Source organism: Macrobrachium rosenbergii, chromosome 52 (genome assembly GCF_040412425.1).
Source record: "Macrobrachium rosenbergii isolate ZJJX-2024 chromosome 52, ASM4041242v1, whole genome shotgun sequence".
Lineage (NCBI taxonomy): Eukaryota > Metazoa > Arthropoda > Malacostraca > Decapoda > Palaemonidae > Macrobrachium > Macrobrachium rosenbergii.
This window is the reverse complement of record NC_089792.1, coordinates 26,250,598-26,268,486: the sequence shown is the minus strand read 5'-3', so window position 1 is coordinate 26,268,486 and position 17,889 is coordinate 26,250,598. Positions and strand designations below refer to the sequence as shown.

General features: G+C 45.7%; 1 protein-coding gene across 6 annotated transcripts in view; it reads left to right on the top strand.

Annotated features, from left to right (window-relative positions):
• Positions 1-17,889, top strand: part of Sfxn1-3 (Sideroflexin-1-3) — a 100,775-nt gene that overhangs the window by 18,982 nt on the left and 63,904 nt on the right. For 4 of the 6 annotated variants that reach the window (XR_010851581.1, XM_067095996.1, XM_067095995.1 and 1 more), the window contains exons 1-2: positions 4,635-4,821; positions 5,643-5,793. Coding sequence is in view for 5 of the 6 variants with exons in the window: in XM_067095996.1 (XP_066952097.1) it covers positions 4,650-4,821; positions 5,643-5,793 (323 nt within the window). In the remaining variant the exon portion in view is untranslated. Of the gene's footprint in view, positions 1-4,634; positions 4,822-5,642; positions 5,794-17,889 lie in introns of those variants that run through there. The other 2 variants (XM_067095997.1, XM_067095998.1) reach the window with 1 other exon arrangement.

Here is a 17,889-nt window from a genome sequence, read left to right as displayed (position 1 = left end):
TTCCGTAACCGGAGTTGGTACGAGACTGGGGAAATGTTTTCCCTGGGTGTGGCTGCCTCCCGCACAGGGGACTTCTCCAGTCTCATGGATGCCAGTAGGAGGACCGCGCAATTCTGCGAAGGTTTTCTTTACGTCCTCCGAACTGGATCAAGTTTTCAGAGCGTGTTTCGGACTCTTGAAATAGTGAGCTTCCTGGACTGGGCGATTGCGGCCTTAGCTAGGAAGATTAAGGATTTTAATCTTCCTTCCGAGCTCTTGGATGATGTGGTAGGAGTAGTGGACTGCATTGATAGGGACATCTGCGACGGTGCAGTAGAACTGGCCTCTTTATTTACGACAGGGGTTCTCAAAAAGAGGCAACTTTGGTGCTCCTTCTTAGCAAAAGGTGTTTCTTCTAACCAGAAGTCGGCTCTCTTGTTTTCTCCTTTGAACAAGGCACATCTGTTTCCGCAAGAGTTGGTTGCTGCTATTTCCCAGGCGTTAGCCCAGAAGTCAACCCAGGATCTTTTGTTGCAGTCTGCCAAGAAAGCGAAAAGACCTGTGCTTCCTACCGCTTCTGTGCGCGGTGTTTCGTCCCCCGCTTTCTCGTTTGGACAGTATAAAGGAAGATCCTCTAGACGTGTTTTTGGCAGGGCCAGAGGAAAAGGCAAAGCCACGCCTAGAACCTCGACGGCCCCAGAGAAGAAATGAACCTTTTGTCCTCCATTCAGCTGTAGGAGCCAGACTGCAAAGGTTCTGGCAAGAGTGGCAACGGATCTCGGCAGACCCTTGGACGATCCAAGTTTTAAAGGAAGGATATGCTATCCCCTTCCTTTCCAAACCTCCTTTAGTGGAGGCTCCACTTTCTTTACAGGCATACTCGCACAACTCCGCGAAACTAGACGCCCTTCGCTCAGAAGTCCGAGCCATGCTGGAGAAGGAAGCGATAGAACTGCTTCATGCCCCTCTATCTCCAGGTTTCTACAATCGTCTGTTCCTGGTTACGAAAGCATCAGGGGATGAAGACCCGTCCCTGGACGTGAGTGCGTTGAATGTCTTCGTTCAGAAGACAAAATTCTCCATGGAGACAACTCAGTCGGTCTTGGCGTCTTTACATCAGGGGATTGGATGGTTTCGATAGACTTCCAAGACGCTTTATTTTCACGTCTCCGATACACACCTAGATTCAAGGAAGTTCCTGAGGTTCGTCTTCGAGGGACAGGTGTATCAGTTCCGTTCCCTCTGCTTCGGTCTTTCGACAGCCCCGCAAGTTTTCACAAGGGTCCTGTTGTCAGTAGCCAGACATCTTCATCTGGAAGGAATTCGAGTTTCCATGTACCTCGACGATTGGCTGCTCAAAGCTGCTTCGAGGGAGAGCTGTTTGGAGGACCTATCAAAGACTCTTCAATTAACGAAGTCTCTAGGCCTCATTATCAACAAGAAGAAGTCTTGCCTTACTCCCAGTCAGCAGATTGTCTATTTGGGAGTGAGTCTGGATTCTCAGACTTTTCAGGCTTTTCTGTCCAGCCAACGGATAGCCTCATGCCTGCAGAAGATCGACAACTTTCTGCAGAGGAAGATTTGTTCCGCGAACGAATGGATGAGCCTCGTGGGAACCTTAACTTCAGTGGAGAAGTTTGTAAAACTGGGGCGCTTGAACCTGAGACCACTGCAGTTTTACCTACAAGAGAAGTGGCCCAGGAAACAGTTCCCGGACTCCTTCACATTCGCCATTTCGGAAAAGATAAAGGAGTGCCTCCGTTGGTGGAGGTCAGAAGGAAGGCTGTCACAAGGACTTCCTCTTCAGCTTCCGAACCCAGACCTAACTCTGTTTTCCGATGCCTCGGACAAGGGCTGGGGAGCGACTTTGGGGACAAAAGAAGTTTCGGGCCAGTGGCAAAGAGAAGAGAGAAGCTGGCATATCAATCGAAAGGAACTAAAAGCGGTTCACTTAGCCCTGTTAGCCTTTCAAAAAGAAGTGGAAGGCAAATGCGTCTTGGTCCAGGCAGACAACACGACCGCTCTGGCATACATTCGGAAACAGGGGGGCACTCACTCGTGGTCCCTCTACAAGACCTCGAGGGAGCTACTAGTTTGGGCGGAGGAGATCGGGACCAGACTAGTAACAAGATTTATTCAAGGGGAGAGAAATGTAGCAGCGGACCTTCTCAGCAGAAAGAACCAGGTCCTATCCAACGAGTGGACTTTACATCCCCTAGTTTGCGAGGAGCTATGGAAGGTATGGGGACGTCCGCTCATAGATCTCTTTGCAACCGACAAAACGACTCGGCTGCCCCTTTACTGCTCTCCAGTTCCAGACAACAAAGCGGTTTTCGTGGATGCAATGTTCATGGACTGGTCGGACCTGGACCTTTATGCCTTTCCCCGTTTCAAGATCCTGCGGCAAGTCATCTCAAGTTCTCAAGCCATCGAAACGTAAGGATGACTCTGGTGGCTCCATTCTGGCCGTCCAGGAGTGGTTCCCGGACCTTCTAAACCTACTGTCAGACTTTCCGAGACTTCTGCCAGAGAGACCAGATTTACTCAGACAGCCGCACTTTCAGAGGTTCCACCAAAACTTGTCCGCTCTTCATCTTGTCGCCTGCAGACTGTCAGGAGACTCATCAGAAAGAGAGGCTTTTCAAGAGAGGCTTCGGAAGCTATCGCGAAGCCAAGAAGAGAATCCTCTGACAATGTTTACCAGGCGAAGTGGACACAGTTTAGGTCCTGGTGTCGAAGAGAAGGTGTGTCTTCTTTGACGTCTATAGCCCAGATGGCCGATTTTCTCTTGTTCCTCCACAGAGAGAAAAAGCTTGCTGTACCTACCATTAAAGGGTATAGAGCCATGTTAGCTTCGGTCTTTCGACATAGGGGTCTTGAAGTGTCTTTGAGTCAAGACCTTTCAGATCTGATTAGATCATTTAATACGTCAAAGAGAGACCAGAAGAGACCAGTGGTGTGGAATCTTGACGTAGTGCTGAGATGGTTACGGTCTCAGTCCTTTGAACCGATGGCGAACATCTCCTTGAAGGATCTCACGAAAAGACTCTTTTTTGGTAGCTCTGGTTACGGCCAGGAGAGTAAGTGAGCTACATGCGATTGACAAAAGAGTAGGCTTTGCTAAGGGGAAGGCAGTATGTATGTCTACTCTTGGTTTCTTAGCCAAGAACGAAGACCCGTCTAGACCTTGGCCAAGAGAGTTTGAAATTAAGGACCTTTCCCAATTGGTCGGTCCCGAAGAACCCGAGAGGTACCTCTGCCCTGTGAGAGCTCTCAAGTTCTACGTTCAGAGAACGAAGAAGCTCAGAGGTCCCAGTGACCACCTCTGGTGCTCGGTTAGAGATCCTTCTAGGCCTCTCTCTAAGAATGCCCTTTCTTTCTTTTTGAGAAGCCTGATAAAAGAAGCTCATGAGCAGTGTGCTGACTCCAGAGATGAGTATTCTTAAGGTAAAAGCGCACGAGATTAGAGCAGTTTCGACTTCTGTAGCCTTTAGCAGAAACTTATCTGTGAAAGACTTGGTTAAGTCCACCTTTTGGAGATGCAAGTCAGTGTTTGCATCGCATTATTTAGTGGACGTGCAAACTGTTTTCGAAGAGTGCAGTACGCTGGGGCCCTTTATTGCGACTGACACGGTGTTGGGGAGGGTGAAAAGGAGTCCGCTCCTTAACTAACATTTTCACCTTGGTGTTGGGGTTGTTGTTTTTAAGGTTGCCTGGAGATACATGATGTGTTAGTATCTTCCAGTTTTTAATCTTTGGTATTGGTTTTATGGTAATGTTAGGTGATCCTCGTTTTGTTGTTGTTTCGTTGTACTGCGCCTGATCAAGGGCATCAGACTTGTCCGCACGCAGCCATGTTCTCTACGGCAGGTACTGTTTTTTATTGTGTCCGACACACGGATCCCTTTATATCCTCTCGGCACAATATAAAGGCCAGCAGACTACAGAGGCAGTAACCACTGAGTCAGCTACCTTTAAAGGTAAGGAACCTATGTCTAACTTGTTGCAAGTAGATAATTCCAAGAATTTTATTAGCTGCCAGTGCCCCACCTCCTCAAGGTGCCAATCAGCTATATGTAACTACCGGGTAAGTTGTATAAGTGAAAATGACATTTTATGATAAAATAACGTTTCACTTATACTTACCCGGTAGTTACATAATCATAACCCTCCCTCCTCCCCTCACCTGGGCAGTTGGGCAAAAACTTATGACGTGTTCTTGGGACGGTTCCCGATACCCGATAGAGGGCGGGGGTAGAGGGATCACCTTACAACAGAACGCTAGCGCTAGCGCGAAATTTGAATACTGCTGTGACGTCAAAGACGACAGCTATATGTAACTACCGGGTAAGTATAAGTGAAACGTTATTTTGTCAAAAAAGGCATTTTTCAGTTATCATCACACCCTCAGAACAGAACCCCCACCGATAACCGGGGACTGCCTGTAATCCTTCCGTTATTTAATCTCTTCCCCTTGACTTAGGGTGATTGAGTCCTAGGGGAGCCTTGGGGATACTATGTACCAGGAGTGCCCACCAGTTTTTTAGTGTTGGATGGGATTTATGTGTGTTTTTAATTGAAAGGTGTAGGTGACTGTTTGTTTTTTCTGTTTGTTTATTGTACTGCACCCTGGGCAGGGGCAGTATTGTTTGCATTGTTGGCATTCGGAAATGTCCTTGGTCACAAAAGCATGTGTTAATACTTTGTCAGCAGTTGGACTACTCCTTCGCTGCGAAGTACCCACTTCAGTAGAGGCGACCCTGGCTATAACACCATGCCGCTACAAGGTTGAGATGAGCGTCACCCAGAGGCAGTATCTACCTGCAGCAGCTCTCTCACCAGGTAAGGAACAACAAGCATTGTACCAATGCTAGGCCATTTTTATTCTACTCAAATTCATTAACTTTATTAATGTTTTGGAGTACATTGTGTCCATGAATCCCACTGCCTGTCAATATGGATTCAGCAAAGTAATTATTGGGCAAGTTACTTATATAAAAGTGACATTTTTATGATAAAGTTTGATATATACTTACCCAGTAATTATGGATGGAGCCCACCCTCCTCCCCTCACATGCACTTTTTGGGCATCAACAAATTGAGCTCTTGGCTGAGTTGTTCCTCTCTCTTACCCTGAAAGTGGGTGGGCTAGTCACCTACATAAACAAAAGAGTAGTGCTGCCGCGAATTTTCAAAATTTAAGCTGCCGTCAAGTAGAAGCTCTAAGCTAAGCAATTACTGGGTAAGTATATATAAAACTTTATTTTATCATAAAAATGCAATTTTTTTGTAATCCAAAATATGTTTTGCAATGCAAACTCATTAACTGTGGTCTGAGTAAACTCCCCCCCCCTCCTCCTGTCACTCTACCCTTGGATTCTCTGGTGCACTAACAATGGGAAGTGAGGCAGTGTTGCATATGCAGGTGTGGGCATGGTCAGTGTGAACCCCTCATTTTTGAATGATGCAAATTCTTATGACAACTTTTTTGCACTCTTAAGGCAACATATGATGGTTGTAAATGTAGTGAAAAAAGTGGTTTGTGTTATAAACCAGTATTATTTTATGAGCAAATTTACAGAACAAATTTCTTATGTTCATAGATTCTAATATTGTGTTTTCCAACTTACAGGCCAGCATGTAAATACTTTCTTTTATTCCAGACATGAATCGTGTAAACATAGATGAGCCCCGTTGGGACCAAGGAACTTATGTGGGCAGAGCAAAGCATTTCTTCACAATTACAAATCCATTGAATTTACTCTGCACACCATCACAGCTTGATGAAGCAAAAGTTGTTGTTGACAAATACAGGTATTGTAAATTATGTACTTGCTGAAGAGGATGCCTTTCTCTAATTGATGTTAAATAATATCAAAGAGAGTGTATAGATATTCAAAACTTGTTTGTTAACTATCTCATTTTACATATGTAACTTACCAAGTAATTACATTGCTTACTAGCCAGCAGCTTAAAAATTTTGAAATTCATGGTAGCGCTAGTGTCCGTGTAGGTGACTAGACCCTGCCCACTTTCAGGAAAGAGAGGAACAACTTCAGCAGAGAGCTCAGTTGTTTTCTGCCGGCTCTCGACTGTGGTTCAGTTGTGAGCGGTCAGCTTAGATTTTGATTTTTGGCACTTTTCCATTGGAGATTCTTCTTTTGGTGAAGTATTGGTAGCCTACGGCTTTGTGTTTATGATAGGTTTTCGTAACGAGACCATTTAACACAATTTAGGACCTCTTTCATCAAATCTGACTCTTATTAAAATGTGTTGTTGACTTGTTAGATTTAGTATGTCTGGCTCAGGTGCAACTAGTTTATGTTATTGCAGCAAAGGCTGCGATACGAGACTCACAAAAGTGAAGTATACGGAATGTAGAGGATGAGAGTGTTCAATTCATTTAACCTGTGATGAATGTTCAGAGTGGGATGCAAAAGAATGGTAGGTTTTGGGGTCTCATTTAGCAAAACTGGATAGGGACAGGAAACGTAAGGCGGCCACTGGAGCAGAGAGTAAGACAGTAGATAGCAGGGCTGTAGATAGTTTTGCAAAGTCTTCTGATGATATTATTCCTGCTTTATCTATGCCTGCTTCCACTGTTTCCCGTGTTCCCAGTCCTTCAACTATTCAACCTGCTCCTTTACCCAGCTCCCTTGCTTCCGAACCCAACCCCTTTGCCAGCCTCAAGTCGAAGATTTTGCATAATTTCGATCAAAAGATGGGGTTAATAATGGATAGTGTAACCCAGTTAGGGGCATCAGTACGAGTCCTGATGAACAAAGTGTAGAGTAAAAATGTTAGTGAAGTTGGGAAGTTCTCAACAAGTTCTGCAATCACACAAATGTCACGATGACTCTAGTGGCCCATTCTGGCCACGGCAGGAATGGTTCCCAGATCTCCTCAGGCTTCTGGCAGACTTCCCAAGGTTGCTACCGCAAAGTCAAGTCTTCTCAGACAGTCCCACTTCAGGAGATTCCACCAAGGATTGTCCACTCTGCCCCTGACAGGGTTCAGACTGTTGGGAAACTCCTCATACAGAAGGGGTTTTCAAGAGCAGCTTCAGAGGCAGTTATGAAATGTAGACGCCCCTCTTCTAACAAATTTTATCAAGCCAAGTGGGCAATCTTTAGAACCTGGTGTAGAAGACATGACATCTTGTCTTCTAAGACATCTGTAGCAGACACTGCAGACTTTCCTCTGTAATTGAGGACATCTAGGGATCTTTCCCCAACGACCAAAGGATACAGGGCAATGCTGAGTTCAGTGTTTTGGCACAGAGGCATGGGTGTTTCCTCTAATCAAGACCTGTCCAACCCATAAAATCCTTTGATACCTCCAAATCCAAGGGACTAGAGCCCATCTCTTGGAATTTGCATGTAGTCCTGAGATGGCTCTCAGGACCCCGATTTAGCCCTTCGTTCTGCTTCGCTATGAGACCTTACTAGGAAGACTCTCCCTTGTAGCATTAGTGACCGCTGCATGCTCTCGACAAGAGAGTTGGATTTTCCCAAGGTGATGCTGTATGTTCATTCACCCTGGGCTTTTTAACTAAAAATGAAGACCCAACCCAACCCTGGCCTCGTTCCTTCACTATTAAAAGCTTGATGGAAATCCGGGGCCCAGATGATGAGGAGAAAATTGCCCAGTGGGAGCACTGAGGTACTACTTGCACAGAATGGAGAAGATTCGAGGTCCTAGGAGCAATCTGTTGTGCTCGGTTAGAAATCCATCGTGTTCCCTGTCAAAAAATGGCTTCATCTTTCTTCTTGAGGGATCTTATCACAGAGCCTATTCTCAGATTGGAGAGGAGGTCTTAATGTCCATCAGAGCTTAGGCTCACGAGATCAGAGTGGTCGCCAGGTCGTTAGCCTTCAGGCATAACGTAAGCTAATTTGCCACACCCTACATGGTTAAGATGAGCGCCAACCAGAGTCAGTATCTACCTGTAGCAGCTCTCTTAACAGGTAAGGAACAGCAAGCATTGTACCAGTGCTAATAATTTCTATTCTCTAACTCATTATCACCCATAATGCTTTTGGGGTAGAAAAAAATCCATATCCACCTCCTTGTCAATTTGGGATTCAGCAGTGTAATTACTTGGTAAGTTTACATATATAAAAATGACTTTTTTAAATATCTAACTTCCCTGGTAGTTACATATATATAGCTTTATCCCGCCGATTCGTCGCGCGCACGGCAGAAATTCAAAATTCGCGGCAATCGCCAATAGATGGCCAGGTGGCCATACCTGAGCGCCCTCTACTAGGTACCTAGAACCATTCCCAATTGTCCTCAGAAATTCCTGCCGTCGTTCTAGTCAACACGTTGGAAATTCGCTCTTTTTGGTTTACTTTGTCTACTTTGGTGAAGTACCCATTGTTTGGTTTTTCTTTTTGGCTTTTCGCTGATATTAATTTTCCTGGATTTCTCTTTCTCTCTGTCAATTTTTTGTAGGTTTCGATTTGGAACTTGTTTTTGAATTCTCAAGATGGCTGACTCTGTTGTTAGAATGTGTGTGAGGGGATGCAAGACCCAGCTTCCTAAGGCTGCCCTTGATCCCCACACTGTTTGTAAGAAATGCAGAGGTCATGTGTGTACATTTGATAATAGATGTAAAGAGTGCGAACGTTTGTCTGAGAAAGAGTGGAGAGAATATGATCGCTATGTACAGCGATTGGAGAAGGACAGAATTAGGAGAGCTAGATCTTCAGTGTTCTGTCAGCTAGGTCTTCTGATAGTCAAGTCCTTTCTAACTTGTCTGATTCTAATATTCCTGATCCTAGCCCTAAGGTAGTAGTACCCGTTCCTCCTGACGGAGGCGGAGTAAGTAACCCATCCTTGAAGGATATTATGAATGCTATTTCTGCCTTGGGAGTTTCAGTACAATCCCTTACTTCGGATAGAGAAGTGATGTGGGGGGCAGTGCATAGTTTACAACAAAAGTTCAGTGACAGTGTTAGTGCAGTGGAGGGTGCGTCCGTTCGTGTCTGTCACGCTCCTAGCCCTAGGCCTCTTCCATGCTCCCCAACCCCTGGGAGAAGGAACGCCGACAGGCCAAGGGAGGTGAGAGACGTTGAACAACGATCGGACGTCCCCTCGAGCGATCCTGTTGACGCATCCCAGGACGCTCCCCCTCGCCGCAGGAAAGGCGAGATGAGGACGTGTTCTTCATCTTCGGATGACGCTAGACCCAAACGTGGATGGCGTCGATCTCAGATTTCTAGACCTATCAAGAGACGCAGGTCCCCCGTCACGCTCCAACAACCCTCTTGCAGCAAATGGAGCTCTCCTGAGAAATTCCTATTGGAAGAAGACGACATTTCTGCACCTAAACAGAGGCGTAAGACGCAGAACTCATCGGAGGAAGAAGACGTGTACATCACTTCAGTTCACGCTTCTCCCCCACCCCCAGATTGGGGCGTGTCGCAAACGGTGTCACCTCCTCATCCTCAAAAGGATCCCAGCCAAAGTTTCCGAGGTTGTAGAAGTTCGTCCAGTGCCATCTCCAGTTGTTCCTCAGCAGCAAGCGGCACCACAAGTCAAGTTTTTGTCAGAAGTGCAGCAGTCCCTTGCGTCTCTTTTGATTCTTACAAGTCGCAAGGACTGAGAGAAAAACACACGGAAAGGAACCTAAGGACGTCAACAGACCCAAGAAGAGGGTAAGACAAGAGTTAGAACAGCAAGACGCTAACAACAAGGAAGACGCGGATTCGCTGCAGGTTGCAGCTCATAAACGCTTCCTCGCAGCAAGCCGCAAGCGTGACGGGAGGTGACAAGGTTGGTCGTGGCAGGCTCCTCGCAGCAAGCTGGGCGCATGCGTGACGCATGCAAACATGACGTCACACACGATTCCCCACGCTCGACATCTCCCTCGCAGCAAGCTGGACGATACGTGGCGCATGCAAACATGTTGTTACACACGATTCCCCCACTCTCTCGACATCGGAAATAGCTAATCCTTTGGAAGAGATCTCGGAGGAAGAGACGCAAGAAACTCTTCATGCTGCAGATCTGAAAAGACTACTTTCGCTTTGGCGGACTTATTTCCCAATGATTTTCAACAGCCCGTTCCTCGGAGTCCGCCCTCGCAATTTTGATGGGGAGACCCCAAAAGTCTTCTTCCTTCAAGAAGACAGTATTAGCAAAATCAGTGAAGAAAGCCTTTTCAACACTGAATGGCTGGATTTTGAAGAAGAAAGAACAAGGAAGGACAACTTTTTTCTTTTCCCCAGACAAGGTTGGCTTCTAGATCTAGCGTGTGGTATGAGACTGGGGAAGCTCTCGGTTTGGGAGTTCCTGCCTCCTCCCAAGGGGACTTCTCCAGACTCGTTGGCTTCACAGAGAACAGCCTTGTCAAAGGCCAAGGTTTTGTGGTCCACTTCGGAATTGGACCACTTGCTGAAGGGCATCTTCAGAACAATTGAAGTCTTCAGCTTGATGGATTGGACTCTTGCAGCTCTTGCAGAGAGGTCAGATCAGAGGAATGACTCGCAGATGCACCTTATTACCTGTCTCGATAAAGCCGTGAGGGACGGGACGGTCGAACTCTCGGCCCTTTTCACAGCAGGTGTCATTAAGAGGAGAGCTATGCTGTGTTCGTTTCTTACGTCAGGAGTGACTCTCGCTCAGAGATCAGAGCTTTTGTATGCTCCCTTAACCAAACAACTCTTCCCTTCAGAGCTGGTGAAGGATTTATCAGCAGCTCTTGCAAGCAATCAACGCAAGATCTGATTACAAGGTACTGCTAGGAAGGTTCTCGGCAAACTTTTTAGCCAGGAAGGAGGAGGAGGCGCCTCCCTGCACGCGTCAGCCCTTTCCTGGGAGAGCACTCGAGAGGGAGTCAGAGAATGGCTTCTGGAGGACAACCTCATAAGAACCCCAAGCAACAACCCAAACCCAGGAAGTGACACATCCTCCAGACACAAGTGGGAGCCAGATTATCCCACTTCTGGCAAGAGTGGAGCCAAAGGGGGAGCGGACGACTGGACAGTCGAAGTTTTGAAGGAAGGATACAAGATCCCTTCCTAAGGAAACCTCCTCTTTCACCAGAGCCATTAGAGTTGACAACTACTTACTGGGAGCAAAGCAGTAGCTCTTCAGGAACAGGTGACCCAGATGCTATCAAAATCAGCAATAGAAGAGGTAAAGGACCCTCGTCAGGGGTTTTACAACAGACTTTTCTGGTACCCAAGAACTCAAGGGGTTGGAGACCAGTTCTGGACGTAAGTCCATTGAACAAATACATAAGCAAAGTCAAGTTTGCTATGGAGACATCTCGTCAGTCCTAGCAGGCACCAGACAAGAAGACTGGATGGTCTCGATAGACCTACAGGACGCGTATTTTCACGCACCAATTCACCCGAACTACAGAAAATATCTGAGGTTTGTGCATCTCAGGACAACTTATCAGTTCAGAGCACTTTGTTTTGGACTGAACATGGCTCCTTACGTTTTCTCACGAGTGGCATCGAACGTAGCTCGCTGGTTACATCTAAAAGGAATACGGATATCGATGTACCTGGACGACTGGCTAATCAGAGCCAGATCACAAGCAAAGTGTCTGGAGGATCTTCGAGTGACAATGAAGTTGATACAACAGTTAGGACTAGTAATAAGTCTAGCCAAATCACAGCTAACGCCTTCACAAGACATCATTTACCTGGGGATGAGAATTCAGTCAGTAGTTTTTCGGGCTTTTCCAGCCCCGAAACGCATTCTGGATTGCCTGGAAAAGGTGAAGCTCTTTTTAGGGAGATGGACCTGTTCGGCGAGGGAGTGGATGAGTCTGCTAGGGACCCTCTCCTCGATCGAACAATTCGTCCCCCTGGGAAGACTACATCTACGTCCACTTCAGTTCCATTTGTCAAACTTTTGGAAAAGAGGTCAAGATCTAGAGAAGTGGATTCCGATCCCTCTGGGAATCAAAAATCATTTGAGTTGGTGGAACGATCCCAACAAACTACAAAAGGGCCTCGAGCTTCAACAGAAGAACCCCGACCTAGTGTTGTATTCAGACGCATCAGACGTGGGGTGGGGTGCAACGCTGGGGAAGGGCGAGATCTCAGGTCTGTGGGAAAACTATCAGAAGAAATGGCATATAAACGTCAAGGAACTGGTGGCCATTCATCTAGCGCTAGTCCACTTTCAGGAGAAGGTCCAGAACAAGATAGTACAGGTCAACGAAGACAACACCACAGCGTTGGCCTACATCAAGAAACAGGTGGCACTCGTTCGGATTCCCTTTACGAGGCAGCAAAGGATCTCCTGTTGTGGGCAGAAGCAAACAATTTAACTCTGATCACCCGCTTCATAGGGGGAGAGAAGAACGTCAGAGCGGATCTCCTCAGCAGAGGAAGACAGGTTCTCTTGACAGAATGGACCTTACATCACGAGGTGTGCAACAGGCTTTGGAATCTGTGGGGGAGAACCGTCAATAGACCTATTTGCAACACAGAGAACGAAGAGGTTACCAGTCTACTGTTCTCCAGTCCCAGACCAGGAAGCAGTGGCAGTGGGCGCTTCCTCATAGATTGGGGGGACTAAACATTTACGCTTTTCCCCCGTTCAAGATCCTAGACAGAGTCATGAAGAAGTTCAGGGAGTCGAACGACGCCCGCATGACCCTGATAGCTCCTTTTTGGCCCATGAGACCATGGATCACAGAGGTGATGGAGTGGCTAGTAGACACCCCCAGGTCGTTACCTTGTCGGATCGATCTACTCAGACAGCCGCATATAGAGAGATACCATCAAAATCTCCTCGCTCTCAACCTAACTGCCTTTCGACTATCGAAAAGCTGGCAAGAGCGAAGGGCTTTTCAAGGGAAGCTGCAAGAGCTATCGCGAGAGCGAGGAGAACGTCCACACTCAAGGTGTACCAATCAAAATGGGACGTATTCAGGGAGTGGTGCAGAAATAATAACATTTCCTCTTCCAGTACCTCTATAACTCAAATGGCAGATTTTCTGCTGCATTTAAAAGTCCAAGGAAACCTAGCAGTATCAACCATCAAGGGATACCGCAGCATGCTTGCTTCCGTCTTCCGTCACAGAAATCTTGACGTGTTGGGAGACAAAGACCTCACAGACCTCATAAGGTCTTTTGAGATGGTTAAAAGGAAGGACAACCCGACCCCCTCTTGGAATTTGGACGTAGTCCTAAAGTTTTTAACCTCGAGCAGGTTTGAACCTCTCGATAAGGCTTCATGGAAGGATCTCACTAAGAAGACCCTTTTCCTGGTTGCGTTGGCTACTGCCAAGAGGGTAGGAGAATTACAAGCCTTTAGCAAGAAGGTAGGCTTCAATGGGGAGAATGCAGTCTGCTCGCTACAACTAGGTTTCCTCGCTAAAAATGAGAACCCGTCTCAACCATGGCCCAGATCCTTTACCATACCGGGCTGTCTCATTTAGTAGGACGGGAAAAGGAGAGAGGCCTTTGTCCAGTTAGGGCCCTAAAATTTTATCTACAGAGGACCAGAAACAAGAGAGGTCAGTCGGACAACCTCTGGTGCTCGGTGAAGAAACCTTCGTTGCCCTTATCAAAGAATGCTCTGGCATTCTTTATCAAGGATTTAATAAGGGAAGCTCACCAAAACTGTGACGAGAAAAACTTCCCAATCCTCAAAGTCAAAGCTCATGAAGTAAGAGCTGGCAACCGATGGCTTTTTAGACATAATAAGTCGATGAAATCGATTTTGGAAGCGACATTCTGGCGAAGCAAGTCTATCTTCGCAGATTGTTACCTTAAAGAAGTACAGACCCAATATGAGGATTGTTGTTCCCTAGGTCCGTACGTTGCCTCCGGCGCCGTAGTTGGAGAAGGTACTACTACCTCTAACATAAAACCTTATACCCTTGCCTTTTCTTGATTTGAACTCACAGGTTGTCTGTGAAGGTTGTTGCAACCTTCCACAGTCTGGGGTTGCAAGAGTAAGTTAGGTTTTATGGTGTGTGTTTTTAGTGATTTTAGTGGGTCAGGTGGTCAGCTCTTTGTCCATAGCTATGCCAGGATAGCAAGGGTGGTGGTCTAGTCATGTTAAGGTCGAGGACCGTGTGACAGCCCCATAGAGACTTTCTACAGCCCCTGGATGGGTCGCTGGGTTTCTCAAGGAATGCAGGCGAATGAGGCAGGATAACTATGAAGCCAGCTTCCTTATCAGGTAAGAACCAGAGTATGGTTACAGCTAATATATAGTTAGTAATTATGCAATTCCCAACAGTGTTTTGGTTCTCTAACCCACCACCAAGGGTGTCAATCAGCTATATATATGTAACTACCAGGAAGTTAGATATTTAAAATGGTATTTTCATTATAAAATAAGTTTTTAAATATACTTACCTGGTAGTTACATATATAAAAGGTCCCTCCCTCCTCCCCTCTGAGAACAGGGCATGGAATTTCTGAGGACAATTGGGAATGGTTCTAGGTACCTAGTAGAGGCGCTCAGGTATGTCCACCTGGCCATCTATCGCGATTGCCGCAAATTTTGAATTTCTGCCGTGCACGCGACAAATCGGCGGGATAAAGCTATATATATGTAACTACCAGGTAAGTATATTTAAAAACTTATTTTATAATGAAAATACCATTTTTATGATAAAATAAAGTTTTATGTATTATAATTAGCAAGAATTCGCTAGCAAGTTGCTCCTTTTCATTTTCTGTCTATCAGCCCGAGCTGGACAGTTGGTTAGCACAGCCAGAATGGCAAGGGATTAAGAAATTTTAGGCTTAAGTAGCTAATTCCTTATTCAAGGCAAAAGTGAATCTGTCTAGCCGACTCTTTCCAGGCAACCCCTGCACCCCAGCCGCAGGCACAGCCGAAATGACTCAACTCCCTATCGAAGAACTTGCCCTCTGCCTCTAGCAGATGGCATAAAAGGACAGACGGACAAGGGCCCGCTCTCAGAGACTCAAGGAACTGCGACGGATCGTGATAGAGCTTGCAAGGAAGGCCCCTGCACCAGCCGTCAAGGAAGCCGACACAGGTGGCACTCCAATACCCTCCCCGGGCTCGGTTCCACCGATTCCCCAGCCAAGACAAACCATCAAAGTAAGAAGGGTCCGTGGGGAAAATACCATGGACTTTGATAATTCCAGGTAGCATCAAGAGAGCTCCCAAGCTCTCCTGGCACAGTGCCATCCCTTTATCCTACGAAGACTTTGGCACCTCTATCTAGAAGGGACTGTCAGGGTCCTTCACCATTCTTTTTTTCTCTTATAACTGTGTCCTTTATTCTTCGTCAAACATTTAACTTCCCTGCTTTTGATTATCAGTCACATTTATTTTGCCTTACCCAGGCCCTCATTTTACCTTGATCACTTCTGCCCATGCAGAGTGCCATTGACAGATATGCCCACACTATAAGCCCTACGACTCCCCCTTCATGCCTGTCGCAGCATGAGGCATTTAAAATACGATATGCCATCGCCATTAGTTATTAGTACATAAGTGCCAACTTGGCACAGTGCCATTATTACAGATTCTGGCAAAATGATCCTGCCAGAGGGGTCACGCCCTCTGGTTATCTTTGTGGCCGTCTTGGGCCAAGAATAATCCTAGCTGTTTACTATGTGCTAAGGAATATAATTTTAGCATACTTGATCAACATCTAGTTACAACAATTAATGTTTAATTTGTGTCTGCCATTTATTCTTTTGTTATTCTTTTATACCTCATGCACATAGATGAGTGCCACAAGGCACCTATAAAGTCAGTGCCACCTTTATAATACAAGGGGCGTGGCCCGCTATCCAGAAAGTGGAGGCACATCCCCTTGCCTTCTTGTAATATCGGGAACTTCATTTCACCCCCCGCCCTCTTTCCTTTGCTTGCTTCTCCTAAAAGTCTAACGTAAAGTCCCCATCGTAGACTAAAAATAGCAAACCCTTAAAATGATTAAATAAGCCTTAAGCTAAAATAATTTTACCTCCCTTTGGTTACACCCTTTCAGGTGCTTATTATAAGTGTTATAAGAGTGCCACGAGATTCAGTGCCAAGTCTGGCACGGGTCTACCAAATGACGTAAATCATGATGTCAATTAAACCCAAGTATATTTCGTCATTTCAACGCCGCTTAAAAGGCAAACTAATCGCATGCATTTAGGGGATATCTTGAATTAAGTAACCATGTATTCTAATTCTTTAACATCAACCTTTCTTTTCATTTGTTTGCAACAGCCTCATATACCGTGGCCTTATAATCCTAATTAACTCATATTGATCGAATAACTTTATAAATTTATCACTTTGTAGCCAAATACACAGTAATTACTCTTTTGCAAGTGTTGAAAATTACCTCATGTCCTGTTGCACAATGTACTCAGCGGTTAGAGTAATATGTTCCAGTATGTCATTAACAGTAATGTCGCAGAGTTTCATAAATCCTTTAAAAGTAAAGCTCATTGCAAGGCAGAATGTAGAGTAACGTAAAGCATTTTCCGTTCATTTTTTGCTTAAATCGACGTTCACACCCGAATGAAGGTGTGTACGTCACCTTGTGTGGGAAGCTATTATAATTAGCAAGAATTAAGCTAGCAAATTGCTCCCTTTTCGTTTCCTATTTGCGATCTATCGATAGACATGTCTGTCTATCGACATAAATGCCTACCTATCTATCAGCCCGAGCTGGACAATTGGTTAGCACGGCCAGAATGGCAAGGGATTAAGAGATTTTGGGCTCAAGTAGCTAATTCCTCATTCGAGGCAAAAGTGAATCTGTCTGGCTGACTCTTTCCAGGCAATCCCCCCAGCCACGGGCACAGCTGAATAATCGCAGGGAGTTCTGTACATTATCAAGAAATCTATTATATTTTATTAAAACATCTGACTAAATAGACTGATTAAGGCAACTCCATAGACAAATAAATCAAGGGAAAATACTGTGGCTTAGAGCCTTCTTCATGTGAGGGAGGATTACGTAAACTCAAGGTTCTCTTAATTAATTATATTTACATGATAAGCACAGATCAGAAGAATGATGAATTACTGGGCAGGTAATAATAAGGGCCTGCTAAATGAATACGAAATTCTACACAGGAGGAATATTCTACGCTGATGATGTCTTCATAACAGGAACATCACAGAGAGGTAGATTAAGGGGTGCCATAAGGCCACTACACATGGGATAGAGCCGAGAGTGGTTCCACAGCCAGGGCCAGTCTGCAAGATATGCAAGATGGTTACTTGCAAGAATAATAAGATGCTCAAAAAGAGAACTGAAGGAATGCACAAATGGTGCCAAATAACTCAGTTCAACACCAAATGCATAATTACGTTAACACTTGATGCTCAACACAATTACTGAGGGTGATCGCACAATGGAAATTGAAAATAAATCAGACAGAGAAACCATATTCCAGTACATTACCTTTGTCAAGATGATGATGTCCTTGTCCAATAGGGGCTCTGACACTGGAGGGAATTAAAAATGCCACAACAAAAGTATACTGGTCCGAACCTTGGGGTCGAACACATGGAGGGTACAAGGGACTAGCAAAGGTAAGGACATCTGTCCACGGTGGAGTCCTGAGCGCTTCTCTCTCTGACTGCTGTTACTTGGTCTATTTATAACCTCGGGAATTACACCTTGGCATCCAGGTAGGTGGTGCAAAGGTCTGTCTCCGCCTCGTTTTCTATAGTGAACACATGGGCATTCAGTCAGGCCTCGTGGAAAGGTCACCATCCCTGAGTGGCATGGCACCAACTTTCTCTTTTCTGGCCTGTCTGTTGTCCGGCATCAGCAAGGAAGGCATCCTTGAAGGCCACACGTAGAATTAAGGCCATCAGGCATTCATTTTTAACAGAGAGAGGATTAGGCTTAAACATTGGTTCCGGCACTTGATCTTCAAGACCTAAATTTCATAATCAATTAACCATTGGGGAAATGGACAGAATTGATGAAGGGGA